The 24,823-nt window shown below is 34.2% G+C and overlaps 1 protein-coding gene across 4 annotated transcripts in view; it reads left to right on the top strand.

Moving 5' to 3' along the window:
- The window catches only part of Adgrb3 (adhesion G protein-coupled receptor B3), a 724,234-nt gene that overhangs the window by 252,853 nt on the left and 446,558 nt on the right, over positions 1-24,823 (top strand). For 3 of the 4 annotated variants that reach the window (XM_021163961.2, XM_029468423.1, XM_029468446.1), the window contains exons 3-5: positions 2,682-2,792; positions 8,690-8,851; positions 14,965-15,129. In XM_021163961.2, coding sequence (XP_021019620.1) covers positions 2,682-2,792; positions 8,690-8,851; positions 14,965-15,129 — 438 coding nt within the window. Of the gene's footprint in view, positions 1-2,681; positions 2,793-8,689; positions 8,852-14,964; positions 15,130-24,823 lie in introns of those variants that run through there. The other variant, XM_029468466.1, reaches the window with a different exon arrangement.

Here is a 24,823-nt window from a genome sequence, read left to right as displayed (position 1 = left end):
TTCTCTATCCAAGGGCTCAACATTCAACATAAAAAACCTAATTAATTAATTAAAACAAAATAAGAAATCAAAAAAAAAAAAAAAAAAAAAAAAACCTAAGACAAAAAAAGATTCGTATTTTCTAGCAGGTTAGATTACAGACATGGCATAGGAACTTTCTTGGTTAGATACCAGTATGTTTACGTTTCCATGATAAATTTAATCTGGATATATATGTCTGGAATATTTTTAAATGCCACTAAAGTGTTTATTTGCCTTCTAAGAAAGGAAATCAGTGGTATTTCTTGCATACTGTAAGTAATTTGTCTACAACAGGGCCATATATTAATTGTCATTTTGGACTTAAGATGTAGTTCAGTGGTAGAGAGCTTATATTAAGATCCTGGATTTGAATCTGTTACAAAACAAAAACCATAACATAACTATGATCTTTACAAATTTTCTAGTTAAATTATATTACCACAATAATCAACACTTTCACTTTAAGCTTTTATATGATATAATTAAATGTATAAATATTTGATGGATTTTTTCTTAGATTTTACAACTAAGAACGAGGCATCATTACTCAGATAGATATAAAATTGATGGTAGGTAGTCACTAAAGTTGAATATTAAAGTATCATTTATAATATAAATATTTTGACATATAGAAATCTCTTGGCTAGCAATATAAAATAATAGCCTAAATTCTATTTTAAAAATAATGGTTTAACTTATGGTGATACTGGAGAAATCATTAGAAATTTAATGTGCTTATTTTTAACTTATCCCAGTAGTGAACTGACAACCATAAATTTCAGAATCATACTTTCTTTAACATTGCAGTAGATTACAGATAGATTACAGATTAATGTCATGCTGCCACTAAGATTAAGAATGGTCTCCCATCAAATTGGTCCTATCATTACTTTGTAACTTAAATTTGTATACATGGGATAAACATTTTCTTTCATCCATTGCATTATTGTATCACACTATATTAGAATGAGCCTGAGAGTCCCTAACTGTACTGTAAAAGATATACTCAGATGTAAACATTGAAAGTGATTAAAATCTTGCAGAACATGCCAGTTAAGTTATAGTTTTATGTGCAAAGATGGTATATAATGTGAATAAAACATAGTCACTAATATTGTTTACTATTGGAGATACAGTGATATTACAATTGCATAATAGTTTTTAATATATACTGGTGAATAACTACAGTTAATATTTTCTAAATAGTAATATAGTAGTAATTAGACACTTCTTATAAGCTCAGGTAGAAATGGTTTGCACAGCACATAGTTTACACAGAAATGAATGAAATGATATTGACAGGAATAAAAATGGGGATGGATTTTATTTTCTCAAGTATAATGATATTTTATAAATATTTCCACTTTCTATTCTTTGGTATTGTACAAATTAAGAAAAGGAGATACACATTGAGATCACGCAGACATCTCAGGATGCGAACTCTATAGTGAACTATCTAGAAAGAATTTCCTTAGAGTTGGTTTGTCCTGAGACATAATTGTGTGGAATTTTTATTGGACAGACAGCATGATAGCCTATTCTGTAGAATGGACACCTTCAAAATATATTGCAGATATTTTGTTTTAGCATAATTACATTTAAAATTTGATGAGAAAAAGGCTAAGTAATCAAACTATTGGTCAAAATTTCATTCTCAACTTTTGAGTATTGAGCATGAAGAGATGAGTAACATTCTTCATGTAAGAGATGGCATCATAATATCATTCTTGCTAACAATATTCTTTCCCTACCTGACTGTTAGGAATTAGAGCTATCAAATCTTCAATATGCTAGACTTTGTTTTTACTAGATCATTTCACTATAACAGTTCAGCAGGCACAGCACTTACCAGGAGTCTTCATAACACAATTTCTTTAAGCACATTTATTTTTTTTTGAAACACACTGCACTGAATTTTAGATTCCATGCTTTCTTTCTAATTATCTGCTAGACACAGATAATTTTTGTCTTTATGAGTAGCTTCTTTATGGAACAATCAAATAACAACAAAAAACCCTACACCCTTTTTAATAGAATTTTAAAAAGAAAACATTGCTTTACATGTAGTTAGGGAAGTTGAGGAATTAGTTAAATCAGTGAAGGTAAGAATCAAAATTACTATGGCTACCAATTTTTTGTGAGCCTTGAGGCACACCAAGACTGCCTCATCTTTGGATGAAAAACAAAAATCATCCATTCTCTGAACACGTACTATAGAAAATCAGATTACAGAGCTGTCCATTCCTTTTGAAGGTGCTGAAAATCTTGTGGGAGTGAAAAGTATTTAGCCATAGGCAGCAGACACCCATTCAGGATTCCCTCAGTAACAACAGTTACCAGCATGGTTGTAATTTTTTTCTTCAGATTTAAGGCTTCAGAATATTACCACAGAGGAGTAAAATAAATTCTGTTACTTGAGTTGAATTTACATTGGCTGTATTATTTACGGACTGTTATTATTGTTTCTTGAAAGCTGTTCATGCTAGCAGGTTTCCTAGATTAAGTGTAGCCATATTCCAAGAGATCAGCGTAGAAAAGTGAGACTTGGGTATTTATCCATAACTTGTAGGTCTGGGTAGGAACATATTGCATGGGACAGTGATGTAATTTGTGAGAAATGTCTACACGCAGGCTTTCATATACCTTTATTCTGTCTTTAGAATTTGGAATGATGGGAGATCATACAATTAAAAGTCAGCGACCTCGATCTGTCCATGAGAAAAGGGTCCCTCAGGAACAAGCTGATGCTGCTAAATTTATGGCACAAACTGGTAATACGTTAGTTATATTTTTCTATTTATTGTTGTTAATTTAATGAAACCACTGCATGTTTTCATGATCCTTTGCTGCACATTCGTCAGTTTTTGAAGCTGATTTTTTTTGAGCCATTTTTTGTCACCAGTTAAAGTCCATAAATAAAGTAGCTGTGAATGAAAATTATGCAAAAAATGTGTAAGACTTACTTTGCTTTTTGGTATGGGATACTTTAGAATTTATGTATTATTTCCTTATGTTAATTAACCACTAAATCGTATCATTACAATTTTAAAGGAAAGCAATAAAGTTACATTTTCAAGAATTATTTGATTTGGAATTTTCAAGAACTATAATTTAAATAGGACTCAGATGATGAAATTTAACATAACATAATTTGATATATTAAATATTCTTCCAAATGTCATATTATCTATAAATATTGCTTGATTGTTAAAACATATAGAAGTTAGACTATTTATAATATATGATTTGAAAATAAATTTTTTGCAGAAGATAAATAGTAAATAGACCATCTAATTAAATATCAACCAAACTGACTCTCTGGTTTATAAAATTCTTCAGTACAACATCAATCATTATATATTCAAACCTCTCAATAAATTTGAATGTAACTGAAATATATTTTATGTGACATATTTTTTAAATTTTCTAAATATACATGAATAGACATGTAAATGCAGGATTTATGCTTTAATAATCTATAGAGTTTGACAAATTACAGTGTGTCTAATTTAGATGCTCATAGTAAGTGGTCCGGAATTCTGCCCAGTGACATGGCATGGCTCCTCTCTCAGTTGATGTTTAAAGCTGTATTGCAAACATGTGCAACATTTTTATTTCTTTTTCAAAACTGAAAACTGAGTTTATATGTGTTTTTACAAAATGGTATTCATTCCATTCTTGTTGATTTGAGTGTTAGAAGGAAACCATAAGTATATGGCCAGATATGTAGCATGATATTCAGACTGATTTTAACTAAATTCTCCAAAAGAATGGATGTTTTCTTCAGTTCATGTCTTGTGGTAGTGTTGGTTTAGAACACTGGACCTGAACTGACTGCTTAGAAATTCAAATATTGATACTGAGTTGCATTCTTAGTAATAGATGAGAGATATCATTTAATATATTAATTATAACTCAGTTTCTGTGAGCACAATTAAATTTTGGAAACATCATCTGTTAGGGCCATATCCAGAAATGAAAAAAAAAAAAAAAAAAAAAACCTTTCTTTTTGGGTTGCTTTTGGGATAGCCTTATTTAAGGGGAGAATTGTGTTGTAAGCAGTTGCTTATCCAAATCCAAAATGTATTTCCGGGTTCAAATGAATTTCCAAATTTCTAAATGTGTTCTTGTCTGAGACCAAGAAGAAATATTGAAGCAGTAAGCAGAGATTCAGGGACTCCAGCTCTCAAGGGAGAGATAAAACTGGGCTGACTACTCAGTCCCTTAGGCATCCATCCCCCTATGAGGACATATGTGCCATATGAGAAGAGGGCCCTTCTTTTATACAGACAGAAGACATAGCAAATATTGGTTTACTGTAATTCCTAAAACTTGTCATCAAGGGGGATTGAAATAAGAACTATAGGTTTAAATGTCCAGTGATCTAGTAACATTAGTTTGGGATTTAGTATCATGCAATTTAATCCAACATTTGTTTAAATACAGCTTTTTAATGTTTGTGAAAATTTTTCTGCCCAAATATGTTAACAACTTTAAATAGCAAAGAATGTTGTTTTGTTAAAAGAGGAATTGGTAATCACAGTTTTTACATTTATTTCTGATTTTCCAGTCATTTTTTTTCCTACACAGTGTATTTTTTTGTCACTAACAAGTGACTTGGTAAGTAAAGAACACATTGAACAAATAGATTTGTGGCCAACTTTAAAAGTACTTATACATGTTGCTAACAATACAGAAAGGGTATACAAAATTCAAGTTCTAAAACTCTTGATTGATGCCTGAATTTATGAAAAATATGGTTCATAAATTCATATTAATGTATTATATATGAAAACATAAAGAGTGCATTGTACTGACTTCAGTATAAAATTATCATGCTGAACTAAGAAAGGAGATGTATTACACTAAGTATTTTTTTTAAGATTCATAGTTGAATATTAAGCACTTATAAAGCTAAAACGAGATCTTTTCTTAAATATTAAGTTTCTTTTGATGTTCACATAGACTAAATTAATGGAAGTATCAAATAATAACATTTTATAAAATGAAGTATTATTTATAGAACTTGTCTGTTTCTCAAATCAAGTTATTAGTATTGCATGTAAACAGTCATGAAATTTTGCTAAGCATAATTGGAGGACAAAAAATGCTACAATGGAAAAAAGTTCAATAATAAAATTATAAGATGACATAATATGTTATATTAATCAGGGATAAAGAAATCAGAAGTTACCACACATTATTTATACTCAAATAAGTGAAGTGGCTTCTACATTCAATACAATCAGTAACTGTTTTCACTTTAAAATACGCTTTACTACACAGAGACAAAGTGAGTGGGTCGTTTGAAATGATATTTTTATGAAGTAGTATTCTTTTACCAAGATAACTAGAGTATTCTTACTAGTGCTAGTAACTGAGGCAAGCCTAAACATTAGCTAGTTGCTATAACAGCCTAAGATAAGTTTGGAGTTCACTAGTTAAGAGCTATCACTGCTCCTGCAGAGACCCCATATTAAGTTCCTAGAATTCACCAACATCTGTAAACTCTAGCTCTACAGCATCCAACACCCTTCTGGCATCTGTTGGCATTGGCGCTGCAGGAGCATAGTACCCATCACACATGCAGTCAAACCATCTCATACATAATAAAATAAAGTAGAATAAAAACCTAAATTGCACACCTATGTGTATAGTTAAGGAAAATGAAATAATATAATAAATATGTCTATTTTAGGGATACACCGAAGCTAAACTCCAGTAAGCTGGAATAAGACATTTTAATGGTTCTTACTTTTTACCAACATAGGCATGAAGTGAATTTATAAACAGATTTGGAAAAGTAACCAGTTATTACATGAGAAAACCTGTCTGTATTGGGAATATATAATATGTGATCTAATATAGGAATATAACATTAAATGTGTTTCTAATTTCATGACTTCAACATACTAGCAAAAATTACATTAATATCTTGTTCATAATGTTAAATTTTCCATCCCACATGATCTCACTTGATTTTTACTAGTAGCTTTTGAGGAAGGTAAATTGCTAAGGAGTTTCAAAAAAATAAATAAATAAATAAATGGAGTTTTTCTAGGCCCCAGAGGCAATATAGAGTTGACCACAACAGTGTTCTGGTTTCCTTCTCTTCTTTGCTTCAGAATAAAGAGCCTTAATGTGGCCTTCTATAGAGAAGTTTTCTACATGACCTTTGGCACATCTTTTAAATTATACATGGACGAGATCAGCTTGCACTATCTCCAAAGACACACAGACTGAAAAGTTGGCTCAGTTTATACTTTACCCTTTCAGTGACATTAAAATACCTCTCTTATAAAGTAAATTAACTATTTCTAACACAACTCAGTGTGCTTTACTAGATAATGCTCACACCTTAGGAAAAGAGAAAATAATATAAAAATTGCAGAGAAAATATCATTTGATATACAACAAGATCAAGTTGATGGTTAGACCATTTTTAATGGCAAATTTTGATTCTTATATATGAAATAAAAATGAATTCTTATATGCTTAATTTTATTGAATTTTTCATCTTCAACATGAACTGTGAGGGAGGCTAGCCTTTGGCACTCATTATGGCTCTCATGACCTGGCCCCATTGCTAACTGTGTTCAGCGTCATGCAGAATCACAGATGCAGAGACAACAAGCACCTGTACATGGTTAAGTTGGGCCTTGGAATTAATCCACTGCTAAGTTTAGTTTTTTAAAAATGTCATTTTTATTTTTAAAAGTGACAGTGCAAGAAAGAAAGAAAAACCATGTTTGTGGAAAATATAACTAATTTTATTCATAACCTTTGTCATTTCAACTACAGAATTCACATTGTTCTCAATTTCCTGGCTTGTAATTAATAACATATAGCCATGACATTTATACTCAGTCACATTGCAAGGAGGTTGACATGTCATTAAATAGACATTTCCCCTAATCTTAAGCTTAAGTTTCCATTATTAAGTATGCTTATATATATATATATATATATATATATATGTATATATATACAAATAGGTATAGATAGTTTTAACAATTGTCATACTATTGGGGTCACAAACATGACTTTTATTTTGCTAGAATATTATTCAATGTAATAGGGAAAATTATGAGATGTAACTTCAAACACTATTTACACAGACATCCAAGTAGGTAATTCTGAAATAAGTTATATAGAAATTTGTAAAGGTAAAAATACTGAAGTAATCAAGAGTGATCTATTACTGTATGTCCATGCTAAACACTAGTGTCAATATTTAAAAGAAGTCCAGATTAATTTGAGCTATCATCCAGATTACCCACATGTGCCCTTCTGATAGATAACCAGGCATGAAATGATTTATCTATGCCTCTGCATTCACAATATTAGTCCAGTACAAGAACGTATTCCTCATGATTCTGCTAAAAGAATTCCAATGGAACAGTTTTTCTCTGCAAACTGGCTGTTCTGAAAGTTCAAAAAAAATAAGATATCAGATTATAAAATCAACATTTGTATCCAGTAGGCATTCTAGCAATGGGCTCCTTTTTAGAGCAGATTTATCTTTGAAGACTATCTGACCGAATGTTTGATCTAGAACACCAGTTTGTAGATCAGGTGTGTTGGTGAGCACTTAATGCATGTTAAAAATCACTGAATAACCCTCCGAAACAAGACAGACAAGGGAACTGTCATTTCTGTCTCTGGAATACACGATGTAGAGATATACTGTTCCTTTCTTTGTATAATTAGTGGTACAAAGTGCTGAGAGACCCCTTCCCTGTAAAATATTTGAACACCCATATGCATGCTTAACTTAAATACACACTACTAACCAGATGTGGCTCTACTGGAATTTGGTGCAAAGCAATGGCAAATTTTCAAGTCAGGTTTTAAAGCACAACCTGGAAATGATGCCAGAATATTAGAAGACCATCCTAGCAGCTTTAAAAATTGATGATTCCTATCTCTTTTTAAGTGGATTTTAGATTAGAAAACTAGGCATGATTTCAGTGTGATGCCAAGCACCAGAAAGTTTATGAAACCCGACATTAATTGGCTTCTTAGGGAGTTTTGGAATAAACTTTAGTTCCTATGTTCAGTTAATAGAAATGATAAACTTTCATTCACTTGGAGTAGAAAAATATCACTTCTTTAGATCAGATGTGAAGTGATGAGTAGAGAGATATTAATAAATTACCATAAAGTAAGTAGGTATTATAGGTTGAAAAATAGGAAATTCATTTGGAATAATTTGTCTACATACACAGTAGTTCAGATGCACTCAGTCTTTAGCAATAGAAAGTACATTTTACGACAAGAGTATATCAATATATCCCTCCTCACCAAAGCCACAGCATATGCTTAGAAACACATTCTGGCTCTTTTGGCATCAAATACATTATGCTTGATAGGCTTAAAGAAAACTCCTTCAACAATTATTTTTACTGAAGACAATTTCGTCCTTCACAGTGAAAGTGGACTTTGCAAAGAACGTTTGGCTAACAAGGTCATGACAAACAGTCTTTGTATTGGAATTGTATACATCCCTCTAAATTCATCCTCCTCTGAACTGTTTTGTACCTTTGGATGCACTGCTATAGATTTACATTTGAATTATTCATGCATGCCATGTTGTCAGATTGGTAAAATGCTTAGGAGATGAATAATCAAGACGGTATTTCATGTTTATTTGTTGTCTTGCATGCAGGTGAATCTGGTGTGGAAGAGTGGTCCCAGTGGAGCGCATGCTCAGTTACTTGTGGTCAAGGGTCGCAGGTGCGAACCAGAACTTGTGTATCACCTTACGGGACACACTGCAGCGGCCCATTAAGAGAATCAAGGGTTTGCAATAACACTGCCCTCTGTCCAGGTAGTGTTAGCAGCAACTACGACTGTGGATGTTTTGAATTGTGTCATGCTACGCATTTGGAACAATTTGTTTTTTTCCTATGAACTGCATATAGGTGTTTTCATTAGAGTGTATAAGTGTAATTCTTCTCAACTGTGATAATTTGCTCTGTATGTGATCATTTTTGCTTTCTGAGCAGTCAGGGTGTTAGATAAGTGACTATCTCCCTGCTGCAAATATGGTTGAAAGGTGTGTATGTATTTCAAAGAGTATAAAATTTCAGTTTTTTTCTTGCATTTTTAGGTGGTAAAAATATCCATGTGCATATATGAGAAAAAGTTAAAATTTTAAGTATAATAGAATATAACATGTAATCATTCCATGATTGAAATAGTTTGTCAGTCAGCAATCCTACCATTCATCTGGCCTATCAGAAAGACAAAAAAAAAAAGTGTAGTAGAACCTAAAAATGATCTGTCGTTTTACTTCATAAACGACCTTGGAGTGATTCTTTAAATGCCACAGAGGGAGCTGGTTCAGGTGAAATATATGTTGCATCAAAAAAATGTATTATTTAATGATGTACCACATCTCATTGTATTTATTTTATCTTCTCAAATCAATGGGAATTTTATTTGAATCAGTCCCAAAGCAAAGCATTTAGGTTGTGTCCCATCACTTGATAGATGGGTGACTATAGGGTATATGAGTGCAGCAGAAGCTGATACTAGGTTCATATGTAGAGTCTTTGCAGAAGATTTTGAAAAGAAGATGTTCTAGAGAAAGGTGTTATTACTGTAGTAGACCCTGTGACCTTCAAGTCATGCCTAAATATTTTCTAGGGGTCTCTATTTCCAGAGATAACTGGTTCTGCACTTGATAAAAATAAGACTGAGGGACCTTGAAGAATGATCAGAAATCATGTCAATTTATAAGCAGGCAAGTGTAATAATCATAAAGCATTTGGGAGGTAGCTGTTATTTAAATGGCTGAAAGGCTTCAGATGTTCACATCCTGTGATCTGCTTGGCCGCAGCATGAATATACTCAGCACTCCTGAATTGTGAGCTCAAAATTTTTTCAGTGAACAATTTTATGTTATGACGGCTTAAAAAAAATCCCAAAAGCAAACAAATAATAAACAAACAATACAAACAAGCAACAAATGATCCTCGGGGAAAGAGAAGGGAAGGAAATAGAAGGAGGCATTGTGGGAAGGATGTAATGAGGTGAGAGAAACCTTTGTGTCAGAATTGTGAAGCAGAAAATCAACAGATGAAAGCATAGTTAAACTAAGACTATGCAGGGAAGGAAGATACAATTATTAACAAAAGGGCAATAATTGCTACTGAAAGTTGGCAGGCATCAGTTAGGACTGTGTTAACCCAGAAAGAATATGGGATGAAAATAATATGGTTCAAAGAGGGGAAAAAAACATGTAAACCTGTTATGGAATGATAAAAATGACAAAGTCTAAAGTCAGGTGTTGTAGGCCTAACACATAGTACAACATGAGCTGAACAAATAAAAGGAAGACACAGAGAGGCAGAAACTTGGAGTGTCATAGTACAATAGTGACACCCACAGATCTCAAACATTATGCTGTGTACCCTTATTTGGCTAGGAATAGAATAGGTCTTCTGGGAGAATTCGTAACCAGGAAGCCTAACCACAGGGTTTACATGATGATTTAGAGTCCAGTTCCCTACTCTCATCAATTAAAACTATCAATAGAGGGGTCTGAGACAATTGACATATAAATTTATCTTATGATAAGTACTTTGCGTCAACATCATTTACCATGACAAGAATAGTGTCTAATGGCAAACATATTCTCAGGTGGGAATCCGATTGGTCTCCAGAGTGCTATCCACCAACTTCCATTTGCAGCTTACTTTCCAGTTGCCAGTTAAACAAACTGTAAGGGTGACATAAGGAAGTCTTCATCCTCTATCAGAGGAGGATGATTAAGCCATTGACAGGAATATAGAACATCTGTGAGAGGATCCTAATCTCTCCCATGTGTGAAATGGCTAAATTCTTTCTCCCTGTGTCACATGTGAAGAAAATTGAGTAAAATCTCATTGGACAGCTTTTTGATTTCCTAAATATCTTCTGATACCATGTGTAAGAATATAAATAGTTGCAAGTCTCTCTTTTAACCGCATGTACATAAAATATTTGTCTTTCTAAATTTTGATTGAATATTGCTCACAAAAGAAGTATAACATTGTTATACTTCAGTTTGTTAAATTCGCAGTATTTTTTAAATTTTATAAATACAAGAGATCAGCTTCATTATTTTAAAATGTCAGATAACTGCATAATTATAGGAAATAGGATTTTCTTTCATATGCTGTTTCTTTTCTGTTCAGTGTATTGGTAAATGCTATTTTTAATATGATATCTCATGAAAACAATAAAAATGAAAACTAAAATTTTAACTGGTTTAAAATTCAGAAGTATTTGAAATAATATAAACATCTATCTAAAATAATAAATTCTCCTTAAATTTGCTCACAAATCAATATCTCCCATGTCATGCTACGAGACCTCTAATCTTGGTGTTATTTCAATGATGAACTTGGAACAAGTAGGGATGTCTTGCCTAGTACGCCCTCTACAAAATATATGGAAGCGGAGACCCAGGCTTATTTGTATCATGGAGGAAATGCCTTAGTATTACAAATGAGTTATTTTCATTATCCATGTAGTTTTCTTTCCTTCAGATTCCCTAATACAGAATCACACTGGGCTTTTCCCACTTTTTTTTTTTTTGATTTAACATTACTTTTTATTTGGCAGGTTTTTCATTTGTTTGTTTGTCTACTCCCCCACATCAGAGAAGAAACATGTGGAATATTCTTAAAGTAAACTGGGAAAGTTAGGGAGTAGCATTTGGTTATATAGTTATTGTGCCAGCTGAATTTCAGGTCTCTGTTCTACTCCAGGGTTCTCAACCTCTGTTGATTAAGCACCAGCACTTTGTGCTTTGTTCCAAGAGAACCACGCTGCTCTTTTGAGTTCCTACCAACATTCTTGGCTTCTACCCATTTGATGCCAATAGCCCTTCATTTCTTTATAGACTGATAAAACCCAAACTGTCTGCAGATATCAACCAATGTTCCCATGAGCAGAGCTACCTACCTCCAGTTGATAATCGCTGATCTGTACTAAATGATGGTGAATCTGTAAACACTCATATAAGTCCTCAAAATGGTTTAGGATTTATTTTTATGAATGTCAGTGTTGTCATATTCACTTGTTTCCACAGTGAATTCACTTATTTCTTATACTTTAAATGATTATTTTATATATAATGCAACTTAAATCATATGAGTATTTACAGATGTTTATTTCAAAACCTGGTGATAACTTTTGTATATTATATATATTTTATATTCTCTTTGGTTTTTAATAAGTAGAAATATGACAGTATATCTGGTACCAAATATTAGGAAGAAAACTACAAAAAAGGATGAAAATGATGTCCATTAAATTACTTTATTATTCCTATTTCTCAAAGGTACTTTATAATTCATAAATTTTTAAATTTTATTGTAAAATAAACAACCGTATATAAAACTTTCATGATAAATTGAAAATGTGATCTCAACAAAATTCTTATGAAGAGCCTCTCTAATATAATCTTTTAGAATCTATAAATATTGTAAAGCATGTGGACTAATTTTCAGCCAATGGAAAAGCCTCTAAAATAACAAACTAATAATTTCTTGTCCTATATAGAAGTAGCATCTGAAATTATGTAACAGAGTCACAAAACTGCAATGTATTACAGTAAAGACAATGTAAATTAGCTAAGAAGCATTAATTTTCTGATTCCAGTATCATGATTTAATTAAGCTGCCAAACACCTTGTAATGTTTTGTGGTTCACAAACTATATATATATATACATACACATATATATATACATATACATATATATATATACATACACACACATATATACATACACACACACACACATATATATATATATATATATATATATATATATATATATATATGTCCAATATGCTGTTTAATGTTTTCTAGCATTGTGCTGTGTACATTGAGTAATATAGTAATTTGATAAAAGATCATATAGTGTCATACTTTACATAGTGGAGTAGTTTATTATTTTATTGAAATATTTGGTAACTGAAAATAAACACAAAACAGATAAACATGTAATTAAAAAATAAAATATGTTCAAATATTCTTTAGAGAAATTCATCATTGAATGATGTTTACAAACATGTATGGACAAATATGTGTATATATTTAAAACCTATATAGCATTTATGTGTACATAGCTAAAGCAGATATTGGGTAATCTCTTCTCAATGGATACTAATTAGCCTTGGGTTTTTCAGACTGCCAAGAGATAGATGAATGCATATATATATATATATATATATATATATATATATACACACACACACACACACATACCACTCTGGTACTTTTCCTATCTATTATATTTAAAAGACTTTCTAATGACTTTCATAGAATCATTGAATAACTTTTACTGAATAATATTGTAATTGGGTTGCTGTTTTCAATGACTGAACACATTTTTACAATTTATTGCAATAAGTCAATAACCTGAGTAGGTGGAAATAATTTACCTAAATGTCAAGGTGTGCCATTTTTGTGAAATTCTGTTGAAATTTAGTCATAAGTCATTTAAATTACCATGTAAATTTGTGTATTAAAATATACTTCTGTTTTGAAGTGTATTCACACACACAAACACACACATACATTGTGGCACAATTCAACATTAATATAGTTTGTAAAACTATATAATATTCTTTAAAGACCCAAAAAGAGCAGACATTAAGTACTTTTACCACAACACTGATAAGAACTTGTGATAATGCACTGGCAGATTAGCTGGTTTTCAGCTTGAATGTAAGAGGATGAGCGATATATACATGAAGAAAATTCTAGAAATATCATATTCACTTAGAAAGTACCAATGCCATTTTATATCGACTTGTGCAGCTGGAGGAGGAAAGGTAACCTCTCTCTGCCTTTCTTCTGTGCATCAGTACTCCCTCACTCATCCCAGGAGTGACTTTAACCTTCTGGACTCAAGGCTTAGCATCAAGAGAGCTGGTTCTCAACAGAGCCTTTTCTCCTGGGTTCTTTTTGTTCACTTTATTTGCACGGTAATACACTGGTGCTAATAAACAGGGTGAGAGCAGTAATTCGACATTCAGAAAAGGGATTTAACCTCTGAAGTTCAGTGAGCTTTTGTAAGATATACTGATATTTATTTATCCCTATGCAGGAGCATATATTTTTGTTTCCAATTAAATATGAAATATAGGTAATGGGATATTTGAACTACTAGTATTCCATGGTTACTTTACTTATGGGTTTATATAATTTGGGTTTTATTCTTGTTGCTATTTTAGAAATATAGAGTGCTTACAGTTCCATCAAACTAGCAGAGGAGGATGGTCATTTTCTAGTTCCATGGCTTTTAAAGTGATCTCAGAGCTCACCTTGAAATGGGGAAGAGAAGGACCCTGTGGGAGTAGATATAGTGGTGGAAACACCCTCCTACTCAAAAGATAGTGAATGTAGCCCCAAAATTTTAGATGAAAAAATATCTTTTAAAAAAGGTAGCTTAAAATGTTTAAAATATGCATAACCAATTTTCAGGAACTCTTTTGTGTTCTCTGATAAACAATATTTCAGAAACGTCATAGGTACTAGAATTAAATTGCTCCTTAGCTATTTAAATACAAATTTAGCTCTAAAAGTTCAGCCCTGTTATGAGAAATTTAATTTTCCTTATTCTTCATAGGTGACCATGCTTTAAAAATAACTTAGAAATCTTTTATCAAGAGAAAGAAAGGAATTTCCACTTAAAAAGGTGAAAGGGGGAATAGTTTAAAACATAATTCAAGAGTAGAAGAAAAGTACATCTAGTTTTCTATTCTTTTAATACATTTTGAAATTAAATTTAAAAGCCTATATCTAATTAGAGTTTTATTCAAAGTGAGTTTTCAAAACATCTTCATACTTTATTTGATGATTTGTTTTCTTAATTATACAGAACAAAGTCTTTGCCCTTGGTTCTCTTCTCTGTGGCTGAAGCTTCTCTGCTTTATTACAGTACATGGAGTTTGGGAGGAATGGTCACCTTGGAGCTTATGCTCCTTCACATGTGGCCGAGGCCAAAGAACACGAACCAGGTCATGCACACCTCCTCAGTATGGAGGAAGGCCCTGTGAGGGACCTGAAACTCATCACAAGCCTTGTAATATTGCCCTCTGTCCAGGTAAGCATATTTGGCAATTGACGAAGCTTGCATTAATGTATTTCATATAGTATTCCTGTTGTGCATAGCATACATAAAACATACAACTCTTACTGAGCCTTGCTGAAAAGTGTTTCCTCTCATTCATTTCTCTTATATGAGTGAAACAGGGTAATTTCCTTGGCTTTGTCAAAAAGAATACATACTCCATAATTTCAAGAAATTAAGAAGATACACCTGTAAGAGTGGAAAATATTGAATGAAGTAACCTAGTGTCATTAAATGCGGCAGTTTGAAGGTTGTACAGTTTAATCTAATACTTGTTATAATCTGGGATGCCCTAGACGTTATTTTATGATATATAGATGTAATAGGACATATACAAAGAATAATGTAAATGGTTACTATTACTGTATATCTCCTTGGCTTCACCTGGACTGTGGTGCAGACAAGGTAAGAAGAAACATACAAAACCACAAATTGCATTGATTGATCCTCACAACTTTATGATTTAACATGTGAGTTGCAATAGTGTATGGCAATTTAATTCAGTGAAATACTGTAAGAAAAGAATTTCAGATTGTTTCGTTTAAGAAATGTTTCTAAACTTTATAAGGTACTCTAAGGGTGACATATATTGTTCATCAAGTCATGGAATAGTTTTCACTTAGACAGTTTTGTATACAACTACAAGTAGTCAATACCCATCAACTGCTTTCCTAAGGACATACCCAGTTGTTTCTCTCACTTCTTTTGAGGGTGGAAAGCCTTCTGACTCACAGCTAAATAAAGAGGGAGGAAAGGAAGGAAAGAGTAGAGGTGGCATTACTACTTTAGTTGTTACTGTCTTAGTTTCTGTCCCTATTTCTGTGATGAGATGCCATGACAGAAGCAACGTAAAAGAGAAGGGTTTTTGTGTGTGTGTGTGTGTGGTTTTTTTTTTTTTTTTTTTTTTTTTTTTTTTTTTTTTTTTTTGGATCTCAGTCCAAGGTACAGCCCACCATGGTCAGGAAGTGAAGGTGCCAGGGCTTTCAAGCATCTGGTTGAATTGCATCTAGTCAATAATGCTTGATAGTTCTCAGATTGTTTCTCCACTTGATACTGTCTGGGATTCCCCTGACCACAAAATCATCCTGACAATAATTAAGGTGGGCCTTCCCACATCAATTACTGCAATCAAGGTAACCCTGCAGGGACATACTGAAAATCTACCCTTAATCATTCCCAGTCATGCCCTGAGGCTATCCTCCCAGGTAATTGCACATTCCACATTCTGTTAAGTTGAAAATTAATATCATCACCCTAGCTACATTAATGTCTTGTCTGAGAAGAGGGGCTGCTGGAGAAGGTGAGCAGAAGTGTAGGGCAGCAGTGGGAATCAGCTTGTTTAGAGTTATTATGGAAGGGTATATGGAAGATACCCTAAGTGTTTAACTGTCTTTGTGGTCTGCCTTTCTTACCTAAGGTAATATAAAACACAGTCTAAGCCACATTGTCTGGGTTGCTGTTTTCCCTGAAATATTATTGCTGTAACTATCTGAGCATTCTATCCATGGTGGTACCACTGACATATTTCAGTACAAAGGACTTTTCTTCAGTTTCCTTCCTGCTTAAGCAACTTGGTTTCTGGTATTCCTCCAACAAATTGCATATATACATACATACATATATACATACACATATATATATATATATATATATATATATACACACACACACATATATATGTATATGTGTGTGCTGAGTATATATTCACATCTACATGTATATATAAACACAAATTTCTAAACCTTACTCTAATTTATCTAGTTCTACATTTGTTTCCTTGTTATAATGTGATACAGTGATAGAATCTTTTGTTCTTTCATAAGGAGATATTTGCTTTTTTTTTTTCCTTCTTCGTCTTTTACTGTGATTGTTATTCTCTGAGAGCTGTCGATGAGACCTTTGAGAGGATTAGAAAGGACTTATTAAAGGATTAGGTTTGTGTGCTAAGTAATTTGGTAAGAGTTGCAGAAGGAAGAACATTGTTCTGGATTGGTTATTGTTAGGAAGGAGGATTATTCTGACTGGGTATCATGTACATTCTGTAGAGACAAGGGAAGACATCCTGTAGTTGGTAAAGAAGTACCAGTCATTCATATCAGTGGAGAAATGGGTATTTTGTATTGTGAGTGGTTATACTATTTATATAACATTGTATTTATATGAAAATGATAATATCTGACAGTGATGTTTTATGGATAGGTTAGCTCAATAATTATAACATAGCCTAGCTGCAAGCATAGGCAAGCTATTAACAATGGTAGGATCTAATTATGTCAAATTCATCTTAGGATGGTCCTGTTATTTGGACTTCTCCTGTGGGGAAAATCTTGTCATCAGTGGTTTTGAATTTTATCAATATTTAGCTACAGAATTGTGTCAGATGTGATGTACCTTTGTTTATGTTGTATGCCCAATACGAAAATTAAGTAGATCGATAGCCTCAAAATAATTCGCTTTCTTTGAAATTAATCAATTCTCATAATGTCTTAAGTTTTTAACTTAAAACCCTAAAATTAACAGACATGTAATTTGGTTTATGCGTAATATTTTTTGAGGATTAGATGAACCAATGACTCAAAATTGTCTTTGTCTTTTGTCTCAGCTTTGGCATTTCCCAATCTGAGATACATTCATGTAGGAGATAGAGATAAAATAGATCAATGTCACTGACTTGCGAGTCACAGCTAGAAGACCAAAATGCATGAAGCATCTATAGAGATTCCATGTGTACACTATGTAAATGCAATAGAATTGGTTTAGTAGGAAGCAAATGGTCTGGGAACCAGGAACACATTCACTTCCAATTCTTAATTAGTCACGTTTACTTTTACAAATAATTACTGCCTTTATCATTCCTCACTTTTTTCATTCATAAATTGAGCCTAGCATCTATGTGACAGGAATGATATAATTAAAGCTCAGTAGAAACACTGAAAAGTATAAAGTGATACAGAGCAGAAGGTTTAGCAAACTTTGTATAAGGGTAGCACTTTAGTACTTTAGAGGATATAAGCCAAATAAACTCAAGGTGTAGTTTTTTGAACTCTAGAGCAGTATCCAAAGAGTCAGAGACTTTACTCACAGGTTTGTGCAAGTATTCACCAAATGCTGGTGTGTGCCTATGGTGTCATACTGATATCCTGTTTGACAAACTTATCCCTGTGAGTCCAGAATCCCCACAGTGGACAGTTTCCCTGGGTCTCCTTTTCAGGCACATTTGCGTATTTATGCAAATCTGGACAGGGAGCTGTAACCTAAGGATAGTTGCCCTGAAACACTCTTGGGTTCTGTGTCCTACTGACTCAAGAACTGGATGCTCTTCACTCAAAAGAGAGTAGCCCGCCTGTCCCTCTGCAGGGAGCCCTTCTGGTGACACAGGGAGTGGGAAGATACTAAGTGCACTTGTGTGCACTTGGTTCAAAGGTCTGCAGTTCTCTCTGCTTGGGGATGTTGTAATTTGACATTCAGTTGCTGCCCCACTAACCTGTTTTTTTCATTAATTTATATTTTGTTGTTATAATATTCTAGGCTGTTTCATGCTGATTATGTTTGTTTCTAGGTCATTTGGGGGTTTTAACCCTATAACAGTAATCTTTTAGGTTCTTAGCTTATACATTTTATTTCTTTTTAATTGTACAGTATTTGTAAAAGGAGTTGCCCCATGGTACTGCTTTTTATTACTGTCATTTCAACACCTTTCCTCCTATTAGAGTCACTTGCTTATATATTCATTTCTAACTTCTAAAATAATGTTGTACCTTGTTTTCACTTTTATTATGGTGCATTTGAAAATAGCAAGTAGGATATGGCAGGCTCTAGATGGTCCATCCTTTTGACACAACTCCAAACTTTGTCTCTGTAACTCCTTCCATGGGTGTTTTGTTCCCAATCCTAAGAAGGTGCAAAGTGTCCACACTTTGGTCTTTGTTCTTCTTGAGTTTTATGCGTTTAGCAAATTGTATCTTATATCTTGGGTATCCTAAGTTTATGGGCTAATACCCACTTATCAGGGAGTACATATTGTGTGAGTTCCTTTGTGATTGGGTTACCTCACTCAGGATGATACCCTCCAGGTCCATCCATTTGCCTAGGAATTTCATAAATTCATTCTTTCCCATAATCAGCTTCCAAATGCTGACACCATTGCATATACTAGCAAGATTTTGCTGAAAGGACCCTGATATAGCTGTCTCTTGTGAGACTATGCTAGGGCCTAGCAAACACAGAAGTGGATGCTCACAGTCAGCTATTGGATGGATCACAGGGCCCCCAATGGAGGAGCTAGAGAAAGTACCCAAGGAGCTAAAGGGATCTCCTATAGGTGGAACAACATTATAAACTAACCAGTACCCCAGAGCTCTTGTCTCTAGCTGCATATGTATCAAAAGATGGCCTAGTCAGCCATCACTGGAAAGAGAGGCCCATTGGACTTGCAAACTTTATATGCCCCAATACAGGGGAACGCCAGGGCCAAAAAGTTGGATTGGGTGGGAGGGTATGGAGGACTTTTGGGATAGCATTGGAAATGTAAATGAGGAAAATACCTAATTAAAAAAATAGCAAGTAGGAAGTGTACTTTTGTTTTGTTTTGTTTCTGTTTATTTCCAAGGCAAGAAGTAAGGCTTTTTTCCAAACATTTGGAGCTTATGTTATGAAAGGATCTTTTAGATTCCTGGTGACTCCTAGCTAAATGTGAATCTGGAGATCTCAGGCTTTTCCACCATTATATCAGACTGCTTTATTAGCAGATGACACGAGTCTTCTGCTCACAAGTCCCCGCTCTATCCGAGTTACTCATTCAGCAATATCCAGACAGAATCACTGCTAAAATAATAGTTTTAGCATACACACACACACGCACACACACACACGTATATATTACAAGTCTTAATGGCTAGTACACATTCTGTCTACCTCTTCTGTATACATAATAACTTTTGATCTAGAAAATAGACTAAAAACTGTACATTTACTAAGATATATAAAATTTAACAGGAGACAGTTATTATTTCTTCCAGATTGGCTTGGTTATTTCTAGAAGGGTGAAGTCACTACTGGAGTGAGAATACCAGAGATCTGACACCTCAGACTGTGCCAGTGTAACTGTTCTGGCCCCAGGAAATCATGGAATTTGTAGGATTGCTGAAGTGAAGTTTAGCTGCCTCCTGTGACTGCCTTGTCCTGTGACTGCCTCGTGGGAGGGAGCACATTGCCTACACTGTTAGATCCCTCGGGGTTTCCCTGCTGCAGAAGAAAGCCTTTTTGTTCTATGTTCTTATTCACTGTTGTAGAAGGGCTCCAAGTGCAATGGAAGTATTTGAATTGAAAGATTAATATTTATTTAAAAAATAAAATGAAGCAGCGAGTCCTTACTGTGTAATTGGAAGGAATTGAAAGGGACATAGAAAATGATGATTCTGACCTCTGTGCATTTCTTAGAAGAAATTATGAGGTCTGGTATAACTTTTGAAAAAAAAGGGCTTCCTATGAGAGGAAAAGAAAGGGAAGGGTTACATTTTAAATAACATATGAAAGCAATTTATTCTTATCACCGCATTCAATACTGTATAAAGCATATCAGAAGGGTTTTCGCCTATCTCAAATGTAACCCATTATCCATCAATATATCTTTCCCCTTATGTTTCTCAATCTCTGGAAACTACCATTCTGCTTTTAAGATCAGCATACATTATACATAGAAGGTCATATGACAGCTATCTTTTTGTGTCTGGCTTATTTCATTTAACCTAATGATCTCGGGTTTGACTCATAGTTCATTAGCTTTACTGATGAGTAATATTCTATTGTGTTTGTCCCACACTGGTTTTGTTCATTTCTCACTGGATAGGCAGATAACTCCATTTCTTGGCTCCTAGCTCTCCTGCCAGGCACTGCTACAATAAGCAGAGACATCTCATGATAGTCCTAGTTTGTCTTTTAAGGAAAATCTACAACATTTTCCATAATGGATATACTAATTTTTATTCCCTCCCCCGACAGAGTAAAAAAAGACTGTTCTTTTCTCACCAGCATAAGGGGAGCTGTTCTTAATGGGTGAAAAGTGTATCTCAGTGTAGTTTTCATCTGGCCTTTTCTTATTCTTTGTTCTATATACATGCTAGACAGTGTGTTGTGTTGAAAAGTATCTAATTAGAATGCTCTCTCTTTTAAAACTTGGACTCTTTGTCTTTCTGTGTTTAAAGAGTTTCATATACATTCGGGATAATAACTTCTTAGGTGTAGAGTTTGCAAATATGTTTTGCACTCAATGGGTTTTCTTTTCTTTCATGATTGTTTATTTTATGTGAAGGAATCTTGGTTTTATGTAAGCTCACATGAAAATTGTGTTGGCTCTTGTTTTGGTCAGTTATGATATTCAGAAGAATCTCCCTTAGGTTTTCTTCTAATAGTTGCATCATTTACATCAAAGTGTTGGTTCCATTCTAGTTGTGTTTTGAAAATGACACCATCTAGTTTCATTCTCATACTCAGTGATATCCAGTTTTCCATTGATATTTCTCAATAAGGCTATAATCTCCACAATCATTCTTTTAAAATAAAGTTAAAAACTCTTTGGGCTCTGTCTTAGTCAGGGTTTCTATTACTGCACAAACATCATGACCAAGAAGCAAGTTGGGTAGGAAAGGGTTTATTCGGCTTACACTTCCATACTGCTGTTCATCACCAAGGAAGTCAGGACTGGAACTCAAACAGGTCAGAAAGCAGGAGCTGATGCAGTATGGCTTGCTCAGCCTGCTCTCTTATAGAACCCAAGACTACCAGCCCAGAGATGGTCCCACCCACAAGAGGCCTTTCCCTTTGATCACTAATTGAAGAAATGCCTTACACCTGGATCTCATGGAGGCATTTCCTCAACTGAAGCTCCTTTCTCTGTGATAACTCCAGCTGTGTCAAGTTGACACAAAACTAGCCAGTACAGGCTACATGTTCATGTATTTGCCCTTAGACTCTAAGCATTTCTTGTTTTCGTATCCTTGTGTTTATGCCAATTTCATGCTGTTTGGATTATTGTCATCATCTAACACACCAGAAACACTGCGTTTCATCATCATCCAAGGATATTGGTTAGCTCATTTTTTTTTTATCAAGAGTTCTTTGGTTGTTTGTGGTTTTAGTGGTTGGCTGAAATGTTAAAATTGCTTTTTCTAGTTTTGTGAAACTAGCACTGGTATTTATGTGTTTCAGTTGCTTGTTGTGAAAAAAAAGAGAAAGGGAAAAAAACTGACAAAGGAAACTTTATAAAGGAGGAATTTATTTTGGCTCAAAGATCACAAGCCCAGTAGTATATCATGGTGCGGAAATTCTTAGTTTCCCCAGAAGCTAGAGACAGCTAGCCATGTTCTATCCACTGTCAGGAAACAGGACAAGTAATGCTATGGCTCAGCTTGCTTTCCTATATATTTTATGACTAGGCTATAGACTCATGGTTCTAAATTTAAGGTGAGTCTACCCACCTCACATAAGCTGATCTAGATAATCTTTCCTAAGCATACAACAGAATCCCATCCCCACACCCATGAATTTAAGTTCCACCAATTTGACTACCAAGATTAAGCATAACAGTTCCACAACTTATTGATTTTATCATACCATATATATCATATTATTTTAAGCTAAAATCCCCCATATTTTGTGCCCATGTGGATATCTCAAAATGCAAGATACACACTCAGTTCAGCCTTAAAATTCTCCTTGTCTTTAAATTTTTTCAACACTGTAAGTGCAGAGTCCAACTTTCATCTAAGCCTTTTCTCTTAATATACACTCCAATAAAATAAGACATGGGACCAGCACGATGGTGCAGAAGCTAAAGGTGCATAGTACCAAGCCCGCTGACCCCAGTTCTAGTCCTAGACCTATATAATGGGAGGAGAGAGCTAAATCCTGTAAGCTGTCTTATGGTGTTATGGAAACAACTAAGTGTTTAAATTGTAAAATACAAACAGGTTATATATTTCTGATATCCAAAACAAAATTAACGTTTCATCTCCTAAAAAAGAAGAATGGGGCTTAGGAAAGAGTTATTAGACAGACCCCATCAAAGCAAAGGAAATATCCTGCCGCTCCCATGTGAGTCATCTCAGTCTTGTGGTAATGTAGCGCCAGTCTTCCATCTCTGCTGAGTTAAACACATATTTCCTATCTCTTGACCCAAATACTACATCACACAAGCAACCTTCATTGGCAGACATCTTACTGTCCTGATATCGGTGACACCTGAGACTTGATATTGCAACCTGGTCTCAATTTTCTGTTTCATAAAGTGACCTTTGGGAGCATCCTTAAAGGACTTACTTCTTGCAAAATGTTTGGCCTCTGCATCCTCTGGATCTGTGCTCAAGTTCTGTGATTCCTTCTGTTTCCCACCTGTCATGACCTCAAAACCAGTACCAGGTGGACATACATCAAAGCATCCATTGGCTCAGGGTGGATCATCTCCCTCTTAGATCATAACTGCATTGGCGTTTGTGTGCTCACCTTATGCACTTTCCTGTGTGACTGTTTCTTATGAAGAGAAAACCTTCAGTTGCAATCTCAGCTCAAGCTTCTTAATTTCAAGTGTTCAAGCATCTTCATCAGATGAAGGCTTCTGTGGTTAGGATCTATTCCTCCAGATACCGTTCTCTTATCCCATTGTAAGACACTGTTTCTCTTTCATAACACTAATCTGTACAACACTTGTATAACACACATGTTTAGTCCTCTGCACCCTTCTTGTTCAAATCTTCAAATGTTTTCTTAATACTTCTTCATTCATAACTTCATCTCTGTCTCTGTCTCTGTCTCTGTCTCTCTCTCTCTCTCTCTCTCTCTCTCTCTCTCTCTCTCATTCTCTCGGGACTGGAGCAGTGAGCGTTAATCATAACACGGCCTAAACACTTAACATTTCTTAAAATTCCCTCAACCGAATAATTAAGTCCATCACCTCTCCATTTAGAGGTCTCACTCAAGTCCTCTGGCCATGGATTAAATACAGCAAGATTCTTTAGTAGAATACAGGTGCATAGCACACCCTTTGTTCCTCTTAAACCACACAGGAGGTCTCTGCTGTCCATGTTTATCTCCACATTCTTTTATTCCAACCTCACACCAGAATAACACATTAATACCTCCTTACTGCACTCAAGAACTTGTCTAGCCCCAAGTTCACCATGGCAGGGGAATGTTTGACACCAGGAGCCTGACCCATCTGGCCATATTGTATCTACAGTCAGGAAGCAGAGAACGATGATACTAATGCTCAGTACACCCTTTCCCTTTTATTCTACCCAGGAATTCTGCCTGTGGAATGGTACTGCTCCTATTTAGTATAGGTCTTCCCATTTATAATAGCGTAATCTAGGTAGTCCATCACAGACGTGTCCAGGAACATGTTTCCACTGTTATGTCAAATTCCAGCAAGTTGACTCTCTCAGTATTAATCATCCCACCCAGTAAGGTTTGTATTGAAACTGTAAATCATTTTTGATGCTGTGAAAATTTTGGCAATATTCATCATTCCAATCCACAAACTCAGGATGTCTTTATTTTTCCATATGTACTCTTCAATTTCTTTTAGCAATGTTCTAAATTTTTCATTGCAAAGAACTTTAACCTCCAGTTCAATTTGTTCCTGAATATTGTTTTGTGGTTTCTATAAATGGTA

Source organism: Mus caroli, chromosome 1 (genome assembly GCF_900094665.2).
Source record: "Mus caroli chromosome 1, CAROLI_EIJ_v1.1, whole genome shotgun sequence".
Taxonomy (NCBI): Eukaryota; Metazoa; Chordata; class Mammalia; order Rodentia; family Muridae; genus Mus; species Mus caroli.
The sequence above is the reverse complement of the archived record's forward strand: the minus strand, read 5'-3'. Positions and strand labels throughout refer to the sequence as shown.